Source organism: Stegodyphus dumicola, chromosome 5 (assembly GCF_044657685.1).
Source record: "Stegodyphus dumicola isolate Sdum_Otavi_A_Nest chromosome 5, ASM4465768v1".
In the NCBI taxonomy this organism is placed as follows: Eukaryota; Metazoa; Arthropoda; class Arachnida; order Araneae; family Eresidae; genus Stegodyphus; species Stegodyphus dumicola.
This window is the reverse complement of record NC_140772.1, coordinates 20,391,895-20,412,339: the sequence shown is the minus strand read 5'-3', so window position 1 is coordinate 20,412,339 and position 20,445 is coordinate 20,391,895. Positions and strand designations below refer to the sequence as shown.

The 20,445-nt window shown below is 34.6% G+C and overlaps 1 protein-coding gene across 3 annotated transcripts in view; it reads left to right on the top strand.

The window, feature by feature from the left end:
* LOC118182432 (uncharacterized) overlaps nt 1-20,445 on the top strand; it is a 144,904-nt gene that overhangs the window by 49,175 nt on the left and 75,284 nt on the right. For 2 of the 3 annotated variants that reach the window (XM_085816488.1, XM_085816487.1), the window contains exons 8-10: nt 9,244-9,552; nt 16,211-16,282; nt 17,726-17,881. In XM_085816488.1, coding sequence (XP_085672614.1) covers nt 9,244-9,552; nt 16,211-16,282; nt 17,726-17,881 — 537 coding nt within the window. The remainder of the gene's footprint in view (nt 1-9,243; nt 9,553-16,210; nt 16,283-17,725; nt 17,882-20,445) is intronic. The other variant, XM_085816489.1, reaches the window with a different exon arrangement.

Below are 20,445 nucleotides of genomic sequence, written 5' to 3'. Positions count from 1 at the left end.
AAAAATGGCATTTTACGGAGTACTTAGTAAATATGGCTTGTGAAGCATCTTAAGTTAGTAAAAATAATTCTGAAAATTTGTTTTAAATTATTAGTTTTAAATTTGTTTAAATTACTACTTTCCTAGAAGGACTATTAATTTCGTTTTGGCATTTTGCGTAGTTTCACTTTTCAGATTGTTGCCGCCAAATATTACCGCCCTGTGTTATATTTAAAGAAATTAAATAATGAAAAATCTGCAGGTATGTGTGTATGTTTCTCACATTGTGATAAAACAACGGTACCTAAAGCCATCAAATTTTGAATAACGTAATCCTACGGCGAATATGGGTATCTGGAAGCAGAAATTTGAATTTTGGAATTTGTTTTATTATCAATTTCATGTTTTCTAAAACTTTAATAAATTTCTGATTAACAAACTCAAGGATTTCAAAGCTAGTAATGGCAACGTTGTACAGAAAAGAAAAAAAAACCATTTTATCTTCAGTGCGCGAGACTGTGTATCGGAAATTCTAATGATATGCACATTTTAAAATTATTTTGCGATATTTCTCTTGAACTGAATTTTATGGTTTAAGTGAGAAGAACATGATATTTAATAAATAAAAGTAACACACAAAATGTCAAAAAAAAAAAAAAAAAAAAAAAAAAAAAAAAAAAAAAAAAAAAAAACACCTTTTTCGAGTTAATTTAAAATCAGAAACATTCCAGATTTTGTTTTTTAAATAGTTTTTATTTTTTATTGTCAAGTTAAATTCATTTTGAGTTTCAGTACGTATACATTTTATTCTTAAGTTAAGCCTCAAGATTTTTGGAACGTATTTGTTGATTAACTGGCACCTTTTAAGGATTGCAATTTTCAAAAAGCACATTTATTGCTTTTAGTCTGCTTAGTTTAAGCAATTAATAGACTGAATAAATTTGAAAAGTAAATTTAAGCTCTTTTACCTTGCCGAGTGGCAACGCTCTAAGAAATGATTATTTGGTTGTCAGTCTGTGAAAGATTAATTGATTAAATTATGTCTCGTGCAGTGACAAAGTGACGGCGCAATTTAATATTACGACGTAAAATTTTGAAATCACTTCTCTGTAGATATTTTTACTTCCTTGTACAAAGTAAAAAGGAAGTATTGTAATCGCGAAAAGCTTCAGGCAGCATATTTCAACGAAAATATCCACTTTGACCGTTTTCGAATGCAATTTAACGACGTTTTGGCGTGATATCTGTACGTAAGGACAGAATAAAAGACTCTTTTCTCCAAAAAAAAAAAAAAAACTAAAAAGCTGCTTTAAAAGGAATTCTGAAGAGAATTTTTCGTGGCGTCTGTACGAACGTATGTACGTACGTGCCTCGCATAACTCAAAAACGAGTAGCCTCAGAATGTTGAAATTTTTTATATAAGACTACTATAACATGTAGATGTGCACCTCGTATTTTGGTTTCAATCGGCTCGCTAAACGTATAAAATATATTTATAAATATATCCACTCTGTAACCCGGCTCAGTGATCTCAGTTTCTTGACTCTTATATGTTTGTAAATTGTACATTTTTTGCTTTAAAAACGATTGAATTATGTGGTTTTTATCTTCCGGTTAAGGGTTTTATGCCTTTAGTAAATCTGTATGCAATAGTTTTAGAATTATCAACAATTTTAAAATTGTTTAAGTGCCGCTAAGCCTAATTTACATTTGAAACAGATGAGTAGCGGATTTGTTACCAATCTAAGATAAACTTAGCTTCGCAACAACAAAGATAACGCCTTCATTTATTATTTAAATCATGCTTAATCCTTTCTGGAATTTTTTCGCGGAAATAAGCGTTTAAGATTTACTTCGTATTTTTTAATACAGATATTTTGAGTTTTTATGTATTTTTGCCTTGTCGCGAAGTGAAAACTGAATTAATTGAATGAGAAATACTCAATTGTCTGTGAAAAACTGTTTCTTTTCTTTTCTTTTTTTTTTTTTTTTGTTTTGTTTGCTTAATTTCTTTTATGCATCGTTCTAGCTTTATTATAGTATTTGAATAGAACAAGTGGCAACGATTACATAATTCTTTAAATGATATAAATTTTGTGCATTCAGAGTTATAATATGAACGAAATATAATACTGTTAAGTGAATCTAGCGAAAGAGTGTCGCTATGGTAAACAAAGTGAATTTTAAAGAATGCATTTATTCTGTTGTGGTTTATGCGCTGTCGGCGAAGTAGGTTTAATTCAATCTAATAAGTTTAAATGAAATGCAAGAAAAAATGCGTATAATTTAATATTCCGTACAAGGAAGTCATGTGGTGTACACATCAGATTTTTTAAGTTCAAAGTAAAGATTTCGAATCGTCTTATAAGCTAACACTAACGCAATTAAAAGATTACAGATTGGTGTCTTCTAATTTGGCAGTATAATACTAAATCACCTTTTCATTTAAATAGTAAAACGAAATATTTTTTTAATATCTGAAACATCATGTAAGAAACAAATAGAAGATAAGAGACTTAGGAAAAGACGGTGATCTAGTTTGACACAAGTTGTGAAACCTGAAGTTTTTCGACAGTGTTTGACTTCACGATCCTTGATGGCTTGGAATTATCGCAGCTGAATTCATAGACGTTGTCACTTCAGAGGGATCATATCATAATTAGCCAGAAAACTTCCGACGGGAAAGTTTATACGTCTTATGCAAATGAGAGACTCTTAAGGAAGTGCAGACTTGGCTTTCTGTTTAAAATAGTTTGCTGAGAATTTCAGACAAATTTAATCCTACGGGTTTAATAAGACTGCTTTCCATTAAACATCGAGATTTCTATTCTCAAAGGGACTAAGATCATTTTCAAGCTAAACGGTTATACTGTAAAGAAGAATAAATGTATGGTGTTACGAAGATGAATCATCAACAATAATGGAGCGAATTTTCACGAAATTTATAGATTAAATATGTTATGAATTGCAAATATAAGCCAGGACGGTGTCCGCCGATAACATCGCGGACGAAAACGTCGCGGAGAAAACAACGCAAGGCGAAAACGTCGTGCTACAAAACATCGTGGGTGGAAACATCGCATAGAGACAACATCGCAGTTCTAAAACATCGCGATACAAAATATCGTCGTCGAAAATAAAGCGGTTCAAAAACTTCGCAGTTTAAAACCATCGTCGTCGAAAATATCGTGGTAAAAATAAAGTATCTACAAATCATCGCATGACGATAACATCGCAGACATACTTTTTTTCAGGTTTTAATAATTGTAAATGGATATTCCCGTAATGATTTGTGAGCGCAAGATGTAAAGAAGGATAATTTTTACTTTCACACTTTTTTATTAACTAATAAATTTTTGCTGAAAAAGTAAGAAGGAAACTTAAGTAAGCATAGAAAATTAAATGCAACTTATAGATTATACCTTTCATGAAAAATTACCAGTAAAAACTTTATAAAAAATGATTTATTAATGGCCTTTGTTAGTTAACTATGTCGGTTTAAAATTCTATTAAGTGCTATAAGTTGCATTTATTTTCTATGCTTAAGTTTCCTTATTTTCTCAGCAAAAATTTATTGATTAATAAGAAATATGAAAGTAAAAATTATCCTTCTTTCCATCTTGCGCTCACAAATCATTACGGGAATATCCATTTACAATTATTAAAACCTGAAAAAAGTATGTCTGCGATGTTATCGTCATGCGATGATTTGTAGATACTTTATTTTTTACCACGATATTTTCGACGACGATGTTTTATAACTGCGAAGTTTTTGAACCGGTTTATTTTCGACGACGATATTTTGTACCGCGATGTTTTAGAACTGCGATGTTTTCTCTTTGCGATGTTTTCTCCGACGATGTTTTGTAGCACGGCGTTTTCGCCTCGCGTTGTTTTCTCCGCGACGTTTTCGTCGGCGATGTTTTTGCCGCGATGTTTTCGGCTGTAACCAGCCATTTTAGTAAATGTTTTGTGAGGTCGATTTACATACGAGTTCCAAATGATTTAGAAATAATTCGATTACATAAATAATATCACAGAATTTACATATTATAGATCTCATAAATCATGTTTTAGGAAGAAAATATTTATATATTTTTCTCCAATATAAAATAAGCAATTTTCTTATAAGCCCAAAAAGGACGTTAGTCCCAAATGGGATATTTTGCGTTGAATCACTATAAACAGCGTATCACTTTTCAAACTGTTGCCACAAAATATTATCGCTTTGTATTATATTAAAAGAAATTAAATAATGAAGAATCTGCATCAGTGTATCTATGCTTATTGCATTGTCAAAAATCACTGGTACCTAGAGACCTCAAATTTCGAATAATGTAGGCCTACGGCCGAATTTGGGCATCTGGAAACCCGCATTTTGAATTTAAAATTTGTTTAATTACCTATTTTATATTTTGTAAAACTTTAACTAATTTTTTGTTAACAAACCCAACCATTTCAAGCGAGCAATGGCAACACTGAATAGAATGAAACATTTTAATCTCCAGCGGCCGAGACTGTCTATTTGAAATTCTAAAAATGCGTTGTTTTGAATACTTTGTAATTTTGCTGTTGAATTACATATGGCATAAGCGCGAAGAAAATAATGCTTAAAATAAAGCGAAAAAGGACAAAAAAAAAAAAAATAGATTACTAAAAGTGAGTGTATCAGCAGACTGGTAGACTGCGTGTTCAGAGAGAGCATAAGAAACATTAACAAACCATTTTGGGCGACAAGTTTAGTCAGAAACCTTACAGAATTTTTTTTTATTTGTATTTGACTGGAAATGTTTTAGCAATTCTCGTGTTGTGTATTATGTATTGAACAATATAACATATTTCATCTAACATTATGTGTACTAATTAACAACACTCGGAATTCTGGATGAATATTATCACGCGCTATTTCACTGTTGACGCTGCTGTCTTCCGACTCACAGATAATATCGTCTTCAGTTCCATTCACAGCACTGCTGGGAAAGAATTACTAATTAACAACACTTATAATATAATAGGCATAGCACTGAGTGTAAGTAAGTCACTAATTAATAAGGTAAATAGATGTTCAATATCTGTAAACAAATTTTCAGAGAGTAATTCATGTGTGCACAGTCAGTATAACAATTCGCTGTATAAGCCTTAAATGCGTTGTGGAAGTTTGCGATAACACAGTTAAATAGAAGTATATTGGTTCAGTGTCAAAGTCAAAAATTAATTAAATTTAAAACAATGCAAGTAAGTAAATAAAATCAACCTTACGTTTATTTAGTGACATCAAAAGTTTACAGTTACATTTTTAATTTGGTGGTGACGGGTCACAAAGTTAACATGGTTAGCTGACAAGACAAAATAAAGAGGCACGTACCTTCATAATTAATTAACATTCTAAAAATATTGGAAGGGCCCCTCTATTAGTACACTGGAGTTCTGTACATACAAATTTTTCATAGTTCAGTTGTTGGATACAATAAGCCGGAGAAGAAGTCTGTAAAGACAAAAGAAAAATAAGAGGAAATTATTTAAATGCTGGTCCCTGGAGCTGGGGCCTGGAACTCCGTCGTTCTGCAGTTTCTTTCAGGCAGACTCCTGGGCTGCTGGTTCCAAACAGTCGTTCTCATTTCGGTGAAAAAAATTAAACCTTCAGCTTAGCAGGGGTTTTCACGTTGGAGATAGTGTTTTAGCCTCCAAGGTTTGGCTTTCTTCTTTCACTGCTCCGCCATGCCATCTTTCACATCTCAGGAAGGAATTTTCCCGATTTTTTCAGTAGGTTCTATGACAATCCCGCTGCAAAGGTTTTTTTTTTTTTTTTGTTTGTTTTGTTTTTTCACCCTCCCTCTCTGTCCCAGCAATGCAGCACACTTTTTGTACACAAATAACACATAACAATTTTCCATAACACTCGGAATTCTGGATGAATATTATTAGGCTCTATTTCACTGTTGACGCTGCTGTCTTCCGACTCACAGATAATATCGTCTTCAGTTCCATTCACAGCACTGCTGGGAAAGAATGACAAGTTTTAATTTTAACCATCCTTCCTCCTCGCAAAAAATAATAATCCTCTGAGTTCCGCCATTTTCCACTTTAAGAATAAATAAAGAATTTTATTTTACTTGTTACAGCGAGAGGACAGCTTAGGAGGAAAAAAAAAAGAATATACGTCTTAGAAGTTGAATTGAAACTGAACCTTTATTTATTCTCAGAAATTGAACTTTTATTGAGAAAGTGAAATTTGCGCTGCTATTGCCAAAGCGCCAAATGATGCGCATGCTCGGAAGTTGAGAAGATTAAAAGAAACTGTTGACACCAAAACTGCCCTTACGAACTACAATGTTCTCATCCCTAATTTTGCCCACCGGCGGCCGAGCGGTAATGTGTCTGAACACTGATAGTTCTGTCCGGAACTACAATCGCTACGAACGACCTGGCTGTATGGGCGTTTTCATGGATTTTCCAATGCGTAGCTTGTGTACGAGCCAATTTTCCTTAGAAAGTCCTCCATGAAGGTTGTCTTTTCCTTAACCAGGAAAAAGGCACGAGCGTACCCCGTGCGTAAACCTTCATGGCATACGATTCATGAGACGTTTCCGCTACTTGGGTGTGATTATAGACGACAGATTCTCCTGGCTTCCTCGCATCAAGGATCTTAAAAAACGGCTACATAAATTGTCTAATACAATGCGGAGAACAGCTGCTGCTAACTGGGGAGTCTCCTCACAGATGCTTAAAATATGGTATGTCACAGTCGCTGAGCACATAGCTCTTCATGGCGTTTCCGTATGGGGCGTCAATGTCACAATTAATATGCAACATGCATTAAATTCCGCGCAAAGACCATTTCTTCTGGGCATCTGCAGAGAATTCCGTACCTCTCCTACAACTGCATTAAATGTATTGGCTGGGCTTCCGCCTCTGCACTTGATAGTACAGAGCGAGAGTGTTGTGTTGAAAGTGATCAGACTAAAACAAGACGTTACTATTTGGAGTAAGACTTATGTATCCTCGGACTACGAGAATCACATTGCCCACTCTCCTTGCCACCCTGCAGACTTCGATATAGAAGCAAACTGTAATCCTCTAAGTGCATTACAATCCTTAGCCGTATATACTGATGGCTCTAAAGGAGAATTCGGGACTGGCAGTGCCTGGTATGCAATGGAGGGTGACCACATAATCCATTCCTGGGCTAAGAAGCTTCATCCCAGTAACTCGGTGTTTCAGGCAGAACTTACAGCCCTAAAGGCAGCTCTGGACTTTACTGATTCCTTTGGGAGCTTCGCCAGAATCAAATAAAACAAACCAACCATCCATATTTTTCGAATGGTAATTCAAGGTGAACTGGAGTTAATCTTAAGCTCGTTTGATACATCTCGCGACATTATGTAACCGCAAATTATTTCCTCATGTGGTGATTTATAAAAATGGATTAAAAAGGTGATTTTGAAATCGCTTTATACGCGGCTTTTTAATTTTGGCTGAATTTTCTCAGCAAAGTCTTATCTATCGATTTGGATCGGTGTATATTCGGAATGTATGTCTTACAGATCAATTAAAAGTGCTGTTATAAATTATTAATTGTAACCCATGACTGCATTCATTCTATAAGAATTTCGGACGGCTGATACATTGTGGCAACACTCTGCAAATTAAAATCTGTCGTAAATTACATGAAACTATCGTAAAGATTAACACCACCGTTATGTCAAAGTGAACTAATTATTTAAATTTAGTTTTTTCTTATCTTTTCCTTCTTACTATTACTTTTAATTTAAATTTTGAAAGAACTAATAGCGAATTTAATCAATAGACCATTAAATGCTTTTAACTTAAGATGCATTCCATTGATATTTTATGAATATTTACCGCACTATTGTAAAAAGTAAAATGTGTCCTTAACGCCATATCTTACGTACGTCTGCGTAGAACAGTTCGCATTTTAAATAATACATGTAAGAGATGTAATTTAAATGCATTTGTTTATAATATAAACGTCTGATCATATTTTAGCCCAGCCAACTGCGAGTACTTAAGACTGCTGAACGCTTATAGTTTGACCCGGGTTCGATCCTAGGCGAAAGTGTTACCTGCATGGCTAGTTTTCGTCTTTCCTCCCATGTGTATCGTGAATACCTTATAAAGTCTTCTACGAAGGCATTTCTTCCCTTATCAGATAACCTTCGTTTGTTTTTCTGCATTCAAATAACCTAGCCTGATCATTTTTATAAACATTTATAAAGTTTATAATGTTCTTCAATGCTTTGTCTATGCTAAATGTAGAAGAGCCTAGTGAACTACGTAGCGACTTATCGCTGAGTTCGAGTATTTAAGACAGTGTTTAAAGAAGGGTTAAAATACTCTTTTGTTCACTCAGAGAAATAACAGCAGATGGCCCCTTCTCGGGCTTACAGAAAAGCCTCCAAGGGGGTTTTTAACTCAAGTTAAGAAAATAACAAACTAATCTAATACTGAACTAAGCAGACTTTGTCGAAGCTAGACACAAATACCTAACGTAGTTGACCCTTAATTTAACTTAGTCGGCGATTATCAGCAGGCACTTACAATACGGCCGAGTGCAGTAGATTTAAGAATGAAGTAGACAGACGGCAAACAAGCGCCACTAATGACTGCTAAGCACTCTCTCTCGAAGTAAGTTAAACTTTCCTTACATACTCCTAACTCATTTGGGTAAAACGCGGTACTAAAAACTCCTTCTGGTAGAGAATAGTAAATGGGAAACGAGAATAGGCAGTAAAGCTTGCTTAAACGTAAAATAATTGTTAGAAACTTAAAGTAACATCTACAATTAAGGTAAAATAATACGCCAGACGAGTATTAATTTAGAAGTCAAACAACAAGTTAGTTCTCGTTTCATCAATAGATGGCGCCAGTAGCTTAACTCCTGTCCTGTCATTCTGTTATTATCTTATCTAATCACTATATCTTATTTCGTTCATTTGCGCTTTGGCAGCTGAGGATGATGGTTCGGTAAAGCCATCGAAACTAGTCCTGTGAAAATTAGCAAATATAATTCGGGTTTTTCTTGTTTGGCTTCTAAATTAATAAACTCTACAAGTTATTATAATTAATATGATATTTTTATTACGAATATTTTCTAATTTGTCTCCCTTTAGACTCCTTCTATGCTTTTGTGTCATTTCTTGGACTCTCAATGAAAATTTTATTTATTTAAGCCATAGACAAATAATTTCCTGAATTTCTTCCTTTGGCACTCAGTTTTGATGACATTCTTACTAATATTTTCAGGACACGAATATCTTCGACGCCGAGCGACACGCCCTCTACGCAGAAGAGATGGCAGCTAAGACCATCCAGGCAGCTTACAGGGGCTACCAGGTTCGCAAAAGCATCCACGAGGCAGACTCGGCGGCCCGTACCATCCAAAAAGCCTATAGAATGTACTCGCAGAAAAGTCATCTTTCGGAAGAATCCTCAGAAGAAAGAGAAGCATCATATATCGGGCAGCCAGACAACGGAGTTCCATTTACGGAAAGATTCCGAAAATCTGTTGTGGGCATATTTAGACGGGCTATCGGAGTCGACGAAGAACAAGACGTAAGTTTCTCTTTCAACTTCTCTTTATCAGCGAGTAAATTCTTTAACTGCCGTCCTCGGATCCCATCGCTTAAGTTTCTTAAATGTGATTTTCCCATCCTTGTAAGCTTGTTTATTTCTCAAGATCCACTGGTATTGAACTACAGTTCTTGGACACTTGGGAGTTTATTTATTTCTCTAGTCTAGTAGGCTATTAACCCGCGAGCACACGCGGCGGGTATGTCATACCCATGTGCATTTTTCTTTTTGTATATTTCTCGACAATTCTTTCATAAAAGGATGAAACTTGGTGTAGCTGAGTTCAAGGTCACATACTTAAATGGGGGAAATTCCTGAGGTGGCAAGTGCAACGGTTTTTTAGGACCAGCATTGTTCGGGCATGTCATACCCGCGCGTGTACTGGCATTTCTCAGTGAGTCACTTCGCAACTTCTCGTTTTCAAGCTTTTAGTATAAGTTTGTCTTGAGTTGTAAGCATGGGGCCGTATATTCCTTACGATGAAGAGATGAAAAGATTGAGAAATCTCCTTGAAACAGTGTTTTCTGATGAGGATTCATTTAGTGAAGAAGAGGAAGAATATAATTAGTAATCATGATTCATCCATATAGAGTTAGTGATTCAGATACAGAAACATAAAATGAAACTCTGGAATGTAGCAATGAGTTTTATGTTGGAAAAAATGGAGTAAAATGGAACAAAAATAAATTCCGGACTAATGTTAGAATTGGGGCCAAAAATATAACTAAACTCTCTGGAAATACAAAGTATTCTAAAGACGTCTCAACACCTCTAGAGTTCTTGTCATTGCTTATCGATGAAGATATTTTAAAACACGTAGTTGATAATACAAATATTTATATTGATTCAATACGAGAAAATTTAACTCGTGAACGTGATGAGTACTTTTCTCAAAGCCTTAGGGATGCAGCTAATAGAAAATGTTCAAAATGAACGACGACGAGCATCTGTGGTTCCCGATTCTGGACGAACTCTGACCTAGATGAACATGTTAACAATGGACCGCCCTCCAAAAAACCTGAAATGACTTACAAGAGGTGTACACAGTGCTCCAAGAAAGACGATAGAAAGACTAGATTCATTTGTGAAAATTATAGCAAAAGTATATAAATGGAACATATGACCCCATTTTGTAAACAATGTTAAAAAAATTGTAAGTAAATAATTTTTCCTCTCCTTATTGTTTCCTATTTTATCTAAAATGAAGTATTAATTTGGTTTTACATTTTAATTTCTTTTAAAAAAACGATTAATGTTTTTCGGCAAATTTTTATTTACAATATTTTTATTCGGGTATGACATACCCGGCGCGTGTTCTCGTGTTCGTCGGATCAGTGCGTGTACTCGCGGGTTAATAGTGCTACAATTCTCTACACTTTAAGGTTTATTTCATTTCTTTAGATCATCCATTGAACTGCTATCCAGACCTCTCGGAATTTGTTCCTTTCTCTAGAATAGGAATGCTTAAGTTGTGATAGTCTGATCTCTATATGTGTCTTCATTTCTCTAGATCAGTCAGTCTTAAAGGATGAACTCTGGTAAGAAACACTGGAGACTGAGGGTTTATAGTCAGCAGTTAGCAACTGATTTTATTAAGTAAAATTTGATTCATTGTATTGAAGGTGTTTGAAATAGCATCAACTTTCCAATTTATATGTGAAGTTTTAAGCAGAATAATCTTCTCGATGCCCTAAAGTTTTGCGAAAGAATATAAACCCAGAACTTTTAGGTTAAACTTTCAAGACATTACTTTCCTTCTGCAAAATATATCTCCGCAAAAAGAAATTTTTTAGCGTACATATAAAACGCAAAATCATTTTGTTGCTTAACAAGATTTACGTACGTATTCACAAATATTCAATATTTCAATCATAAAACAGGTATCACGCATCCAATGAAAAACAATGACACTATCCTACCTTCAGCAGTAATAAATCATTTTACTTTACGTAAAATATGTTGTTATACATCAAAGCTTAGTACGACATTAATTTGCATACTTCGTATTCCTGAAAATATTTCCTTTTTTTTTACATTAAGAGAATGTACAAACTTTCGAGCATTATAGCGGCCGAGAGCTAGCTCTCGAGTGCAAAGGGTTAATTTGACGACTGTAAAAGATTAACGACAACAGAAAAAGAAAACATTTATACAGTATTATCTTAAAAATAAACTTTGCTTCACCTGGGTACTTTAAAAATTTAATTTATTAATAATTTTGTTTACGTATGTTAGACCAACCGCTAAGCGAGTATGCCACTTGTGGATTAAATTTTGCAACTGTATCCTTATCCTATCTCTTTAATACTTACGTTGTCACCCAGACGGTATAGTGGTTAGGGGAGTAAACTGCTGAGTTGGCTTCCGACCCAGGTATAGATATATCCATGCAGAATTGGTTACCAACTCAGCGGGACTCAACCACTAGCTGCCAGGCCGCAGACCTGGGCAGCCCCGGCATAGACGACATTTATAAAATGCAAAAAGGAGATATACATGTGCACACAAGGCACTTGAAGAAGAATACAACAATGTACAAAGAAATACACATGTGCATACAAGGCACTTGAAGAAGAGTACATTCAAAATATATGTATATGCATATAAATACAAACTCAGATATATACACACTTACATACATAGATATTCCGAAACAAATAAAAGTATACATACTCTAACTCATATTGATATATACACCCATATATATACGTTATCATGATAGTTAAAGTTTACAAGAAGCATGCCATTGAGGTACGCGGGATCCTTAGTATAAATTCGATACCATAAATAAAAGATATAAACATGTACAGATACATTACAGCATTTAGATACAGTACGAACTTTATGTATGAGAACCTGGCACAGCATAAATACAAAATTACATATTGAACATACATACACATACTCTGTTGCTGACATATTGAACTAGCTTATATAGACTTTTATGACTACTATCTTCCACTGTCAGAAGAGTAATTGCTAGTACAGTAGTTAATTATTGCTTTCAGTTTCTGCTGGGCAACTCTGAAGATTCTAGAACCAATTTGGCCAGAATCTGGCTCTTGGTTGCTTGAGGCTGTTAAGTGCTGTGCGTGGGCAGAAGAACACAAAATGATCTGGATGACCCTCCTTCCCGCATTCACAGTTACCATTCTCTCTCAAGCCAAAGCGGCAGAGGTATGAAGCAAAGGGCCCATGACCAGTGAAGAAATACGTCATGTAATTGCTATTAGTTTGGATTTTTGTCTTGACCTTGGGAATGAGATTGTAAACACGTCTCCCTGTGAAGGTTTGATCCCAACGTTCTTGCCATATTCTTAGGAGCTGATGGAATGACCGATTCTTTAGGTACGAGGCTGGCCTAAGGGTCGGGACTTCTCGCAAAGTGGATGAATCCGCTGCTTTCTATGCAGCAACATCTGCTCTCTCATTTCCTTCTATTCCCGTATGAGCGGGCACCCAGATGAGTGAGGATCTTGGCGAACATGTGGGTTAGAATGTTTCTAATGCTGCTGACGATAGGACTGCGAGGACTGCGACTGGTGGTTAGGGAAGCCTACTACGATACCGAACGCCCGGAATGAATTTCGGAGAAGACATGGATGCTTGTAAATGAATAGTTTCAGTGCGGCATGGCGGCACTCTAAATATTGTTATGATCAAAATCGTCATGGCTCCAATATGTTATGGTGAAATAATCACGGTACCAATAAGGTTTCCTACTCTGTTGACATAACACTTAAGATTTTTTTAACAGTAATATACTAACATCCATAAGCCCTGTACATTTGCGTTGTGTTTTCGGATTAACCCTGAAATCAATTTGAGAATGAGACGGGTGAAAATCATTGAGCACACACACAAAAGAAATAAATAAACATTGACTGATCTAGAAAAGTGAGCCTATTCATTAAAATTTTTAAGAGTTACTTAGTCCAGTAATTTGTAAGCAATTAATATTCAATCAGTACTGTTAACATATTGATTTTTACACAGTGCAGAATTAACTTAGTAAGCAAATCATATTCAAGCTGAACTGTAAAATATTGCTTTCTACAAAATGCATACCTCTACAGAGTAATATTACTTCTGTCTTAGACTCAATAATATCACACTATTATTGCTATTACATTCAGATAAATATGATTAGATAAAACTTTGGATAAATTAACAATACCCTCCCCGGGGAGAAAAAAAAAGAATAATTAACAAGTCATACATTCCAAAAAGAAAAAAACATTTCACACAGAGTAATCAATACCAATGTAATTCTGGTTATTGCACATAGTAACTTTCTATTTTCAAAAGAATGATTTAACCGGGTAATATGTTAATTAAATCAGGCTATTACATCCTACAAGCAATTTAACTCAGAATAATCAATACCAATGTAATTCAGGTTATTGCACATAGTAACTTTCTATTTTCAAAAGAATGATTTAACCGGGTAATATGTTAATTAAAATCAGCTATTACATCCTACAAGCAATTTAATCCCTAAGAGGAGCAAAGAAGCTCAACTAATGACACCTTTACCAATCAATCTTCACCAAGAAAGAAATTCACAAGTTCAATTAAATAATTTAATGAAGAATAAATTTCCTTAACCAATCTGACTAATTTACATTCACAGTTTCAATTAACTAATTTAAATAATGATATATTTCCTTGGCCAATCTAATAATTTACTTTATGGACAACAAAATGATTTCATTAGAATTAGGTTAGTTTACTCAACTACAAAATTTTTAATTCAACTAATTAAGTTATTTCAATCACTATTAACTATTTCAGTTGTTAGAATTACTTATTAGAAATGTCTAGTAAACTTTACTATAAGAATTACCTATTATAAATTTTTTCTTTTTTAAATATCCGACCAACAAATAAAAGAAAACAAATAAAAGGAACTTATGAAATACAAGCTGCAGATGAACAGGAGGAGGAGAAATGCCCTCATATTTAAAAATTATCAAGATGCCAAGGAGGACGGCTGCTGAGCGTAGTAGAAAATGAGAAGAGTTCGTAAGTGGATAGTTTTCAAAAAAGTCCGGCCATTTCCATTGATTTAAGAAGCACTACGGAGGTTCTCTTTGATGTCCAATCCAATATTGAAGTTAGCATTTTTGTCGTGGGACACCGGAACTAGCGATGCAGAAGACTCTTGATGGCGGCAATTAATTCTTAAAGATTAGGAAGGTCGAAGCAGATGGAAACTATTCATGGAGGAGAGACTGAAATTTCTTCTTAACGGCACTAGAACTAGGCATCACTAGCGATGCAGAAGACTCTTGATGGCGGCAATTAATTCTTAAAGATTTGGATTATCGATGTAGATGATACTCTATTCATGGAGGAGAGACTGAAATTTCTTCTTAACGGCACTAGAACTAGGCATCACTCTTCTTTGCAGTTTCCTATTTTAATTATCTTTGAGTAACTTACATATTAAGGCACGGCAATGAGGAGCCTATAATTTAGTCGAGGTCATAATTCGTGCAACTAAGTCCCTCGTTCAAAACTCCAGGGCAAGAGGCCCGTTAGATGCAAAGGCGGAAAAATGCATTTTCCGAGATGAAATTCTGCTGCCAACGAGACAGCGTCAGATGGTAAGTAGAAAGTGCAAAAAGTGTAAAAAAGAGCTCGTCCCCTAAAACAACCCGTTAAAAGGGAGAGCGCCGGACTGCCAAGTTGGCGCAACCCATTTTTCGCCGAAAGTTGAAATAGTTGCAACCACAGCATACCCTCATGTTATCAAACTCGCCAAAACCACTATTTTGAAACCTCAACGGAAAATCTATGTCGCCAAACCCTCGCCAAATAACCACCACCTGCGACCGGGGGAGATTAGGAATTTCAACAACCCTGCAAGGGTCCCAACGAAAGAACGCTGAAAACTCGCAAAAAGTGACTTTTCAACCGGAAAGAAGGCATTTCATCCCCCTTTAACTAAATCACAAGCGAAACGAAGAAAATCTACTAATTAAAAGCTCATAACTGAAATGCAATTAAAGTTAGAAAAATGAAAGTTATGCCAAATTAAAGAGCTAATTTTTCTGCAACTAATGATATTAAATACTAAGAAATCAAATTAATTTTTGACATGAAAAACTGAGTTTATTACGTAGAAACAAAAATACTTATCCATTGTTTGCGTGTACAAGATTGAAGACGCAGTTCGCGTAAACTCGGAAAGCCAAAATATATTACACTAGAATTAATAGGCCCAAAAAGAATATAACCAAACTTGTGTAGCTCAAATTTTGAATAATTACAAATTAAAATTTTGATTTTTATGAATCACTTAATTAAATTAAATTCGCTACACAACATCATGCGGCGAGCCGAAAGTCCTCTCGTGGGGATTGGTGGAAGGGGAGAGGGGCGGGAATCCTCCGGAATGCTCTTCCTCAAAATTGGGCTTGGAAAATCGAAGTCCAACCTCTCTTCGGAGTAGGCTCTGGCAACCATTGTTCCATGTAATATAGACAAGACAACAACAATAGTTGCGTTGCGATTCTTATTTGTTGTTTACACTGCAGTGATTTCATTTGTGATATTTTCGATGGTCCGTGACCGTTTCAACAAAATGTACAGTTCACTCTCTTTAGTAACACAAGAATTTTATTTCATTTTACAGGAGTCTAGGATGGAAGATGAAGAGCACGACGAGAAGCAGCCAAAGCGGAAAGTGTCTTCAACCGACCGATTGGTATGTTTAAAGCATTTTAAACCAAAATTTCTAGAACCTAAGTCTTCATTACTCTGAGAATAAATATGAAGGTTTAACTTTTAAATGTAGTTTGGCTACGCTTTCCTTTTCGCTTTAAACTTTAAGTCAGCGATGAATCTTCATTTCCAGACCTCAATATCTTTTAGTAACGGAATAGTTTTAGTAACTAAGCAGTTTTTAGTAACAAGCGATGTTTTTGTGTAATTTCATGTCAAAGATATATTAACGCCTCCAATTCTCAGTGCTTTACTAATAAGCATTCTCACTTATTGTGATGTCATTGTAACGACTTCGTAGTTATGAAGACACCGTTTGACAAAATAAAATAGAACATTTATTAACCTTTTGAAGACGGGACAGCCATTATAGTGGCCATAGAGTCCACTCTTTGAAAAGACGGGTTTGTCCACTTTAGAGGCCATGTCTTTTTCCCCCATTTTTCAGGCTGAAAAGTGTAGTGAAATGTCAAATTTGATGTCCCTAGGGTTTTAACCACTTATCTCTTTGCAAGGTCTTCCTTTTGCGACATAGATGCACCCCTCTGAGAATCCATTAAACTACACACAAGAATCTTTGTTGCAAATAGGAAGTGATTTCTTAAAGGGGGTAAAGCATTCAGTTCAAGATTCCCCGTCCTTTGGTAGCTTTTACTGCTACCAAAGCCCCGGCTTCAAAAGGTTAAAATAACGTTAAGGCATATAAATTTAACTCGGAGCAGAATATCGCTTTTACAGCACAGCAAAAGCGAGCACCTCGCTTCTCCGCGGTGAACGTTCAACTCCACTAAATGTAACAACCTTTTCGGGAAAAGAGGCGAGATGCACCAAGTGCGCTTTGTTGATCACCAAACAGTCGCCAGATATTACAGTCATGACGTTACCTTTACCAATTACCAAATTGTTAATAATATAAATGGACCTTATCGTCGTTACAATCACATACAAATACATGCAGTAACATTACTATTGCATTGGTTCATAGCTAACATGAATCTTAATTAAGTGAGTATTCCATAGTGAGTATTAAGTGAATATACCATTCATCCATTTTAGTAACTAAACTCCCTTTAATAATGGAGAAATCTGACATACTGAAAAGTTTCCTGTTGTCTGGAAACTTCATTTCAGCAATGAAAGTTCACCCTCTCTTTTGGGTAAAATTTCGGAACTAAGCAGTTTTATGTAGAGTGATATTGCTATCGTTAGAAAATTATATCAGCGATGAAACTGTGCTTTCCATTCTCTTTATCTCTTATTATAATACTCCGTAGTTTACCTGTCATAGCTGAAACACTAAGCGATGTCCAACATTACTGATGCCCCGGAGTTAGTACCAATAAACGTTTCTGTTCCATCTGTGAGACCACACTACGGCCTTACTCACTAAATGGTTGATGTGAAACTGGCACATTTTCTTCTCTAGGGTTTTATGAACTTCAAGAGAAGAGGAAGCTCAAGTGGATCATCGAGAGAAAGTGTCAGTTCTTTGAGCGGACAAGTTCCACAGAAGAGGAACAGTCTGGATGTTCTCTCTGCCAAACGCACTGCCAGGAAAGCTACTAAGCAATACCCATCCGATGTAATTATCACTTACATATTGTCTTCCATAAGGCTGATTTCTTTAAGTCTCGTATTTAGGAAGAAGATTGTTCAATGGCTCTATCTATTTAGAACGTACACTGCGGGGAGGGGGGGGAATAAAAATATTACAGTTCTGTATCTGCCGATTGGCAAAATTCAACTTGCGTTTTTCATGTCTCGAAAGCGCGACTTAGGATATGCATTAGATTTATATATAGCATTATTCTAATATAGGTATTTTGACACATAATCGGACTTTTTCTGAAATGGCATGCCAATTTTTTTTTCCATATTTCGATTCGACCATTCAAATTATGCCAAACTGCTAAGTTTTGTAAAAATGGCACGAGTAATTATAAAAAAAAATTAGCTCCTCAATGTTAAATGAGTTTGGTATATAGTATTTATTAATATCTCTGTTTTATTAAACTTATTTCATTCTTCCTTTCACATTTCAAAATTTAGGTTCATTCCATTTTTTCGAGAAAATTTAGGTTCCAGGAATTTTTATAAATTCGCTCGTTTTTACTTCCTTGTACGAAGTAAAAAGGAAGTATTGTAATCGCAAAAAGTTTCAGGCAGCATATTTCAACGAAAATATCCATTTTGACCGCTATCGAATGCAACTTAACGATGTTTTTGCGTGATATCTGTACGTAAGGACAGAATAAAAGACTCGTTTCCTCCAAAAAAATGATAAAACTACTTTAAAATTAATTCTGAAGAGAATTTTTCGTGACGTCTGTACGAACGTATGTACGTACGTACGTATCTCGCATAACTCAAAAACGAGTAGCCTCAGAACGTTGAAATTTTGTATATAGGACTGCTATAACTTGTAGACGTGCACCTCGTATTTTGGTTGCAATCGGCCGCACCAAACGTATATAAATATATTTATATATATATCCACTCTATTACCCGGATCAGTGATCTCAGTTTTCCTCGTATATGTTTGTAAATTGTACATTTGTTGCTTTAAAAATGATTGAATTATGTTGTTTTTATCTTCCGGTTAAGGTTTTTATGCCTTTAGTAAATATGTGTGCAATATTTTTAGAATTATCAACAATTTTAAAGTTGTTCAAGTGCTGCTAAGCCTTTTTTTTTACGGCGGCCATTGATTGTTTACATTTGAAACAGCAGAATTGTAGATTTGTTGCCAATCTAGAGAGACTAAGCTTCGCAACAACAAAAATAACGCCTTCATTTATTATTGCGAATTAAATCATGCTTAATCCTTTCTGGAATTTTTTTGAGGAAATAAGTGTTTAAAATTTACTTAATTTTTAATAATTAGTAATTTAATTTTTAATAGTTAGTAATTTTTAATACAGATATTTTGAGCTTTTCATGTATTTTTGTCTTGTCGCGAAGTGAAAACTGAATTAATTGAATGAGAAATACTCAATCGTCTGTGAAAAACTGTTTCTTTTTTGTTTTGTTTGCTTAATTTCTTTTATACATCATTCTAGCTTTATTATAGTATTTGAATAGAACATGTGGCAACGATTAGATAATTATATTCTTTAAATGGTATAAATTTTGTGTATTATGAGTTATAATATGAACGAAATATAATACTGTTAAGTGAATCTAGCGCCAGAGTGTCGCTATGGTAAACAAATACAAGAGTGAATTTTAAAGAATGCATTTATTCTATTGTGGTTTATGCGCAGTCGGCGAAGTAGATTTAATTCAATCCAATAAGTTTAAATGAAATGCAAGAAAAAATGCGTATAATTTAATATTCCGTACAAGGAAGTCATGTGGTGTACACATCAGATTTTTTATGATTTATTTTGGAAATTTGTATTTTTAAATAATTTTTATTAATTTTTCGAAGAACATTTTGAATTATAATCTATAAAATTTTTTACCATCATCTTGAAATAGATGTATCTCTGCTTAATACCTGAAAAAAAAAAAAAAAAAAAAAAAAAAAGAAAATTTTTTGTTCAAAATTTCCGAAGATATACGTGAATTTATATATTGGTGCGTTTTTAAGTTTGGCATATTTGTTGAAACCCATAATAACATCAAATGGGGCTTAGGCACTTTGTTAGAATTCTTTGAAATGAAAACGATGTGACATTTTTTCTGCTCATGCACAATGTCAAAAAGTAGGGAACGATGCGGCCTTTTTTTCCGGTCCTGCACAATGGAAGGGAAAAGAAAAATGGGTTGCCATATATTAAGAAATTCGTCAAGGAAATTATTCTTGGCGCAAACTGAAAAAAAAAAAAAAAAAAAAGACGCCAAGATAAATTTATGAATTTCTCCGTAAATTTCGCTCCAGATTTTACAACATTTAATATTTAGGCGTAATTTGAATCGTAGAATCGTAATACGTAAAAAATTGGTGTGTTATTTCAGAAAAAGTCCTGTTTTGTATAAAAATACCTATGCTAGAACAATACTATATATAAATCTAATATATATCCTAAGTCGCACTTTCGAGACATGATAAACGCAATTTGAATTTCGTCAATCGGCGCAGTAGAACGAAAGATATAAAACTGTCTCCCCCCCCCTTTTTTTTTTTTTCCAAATGTGCTTATC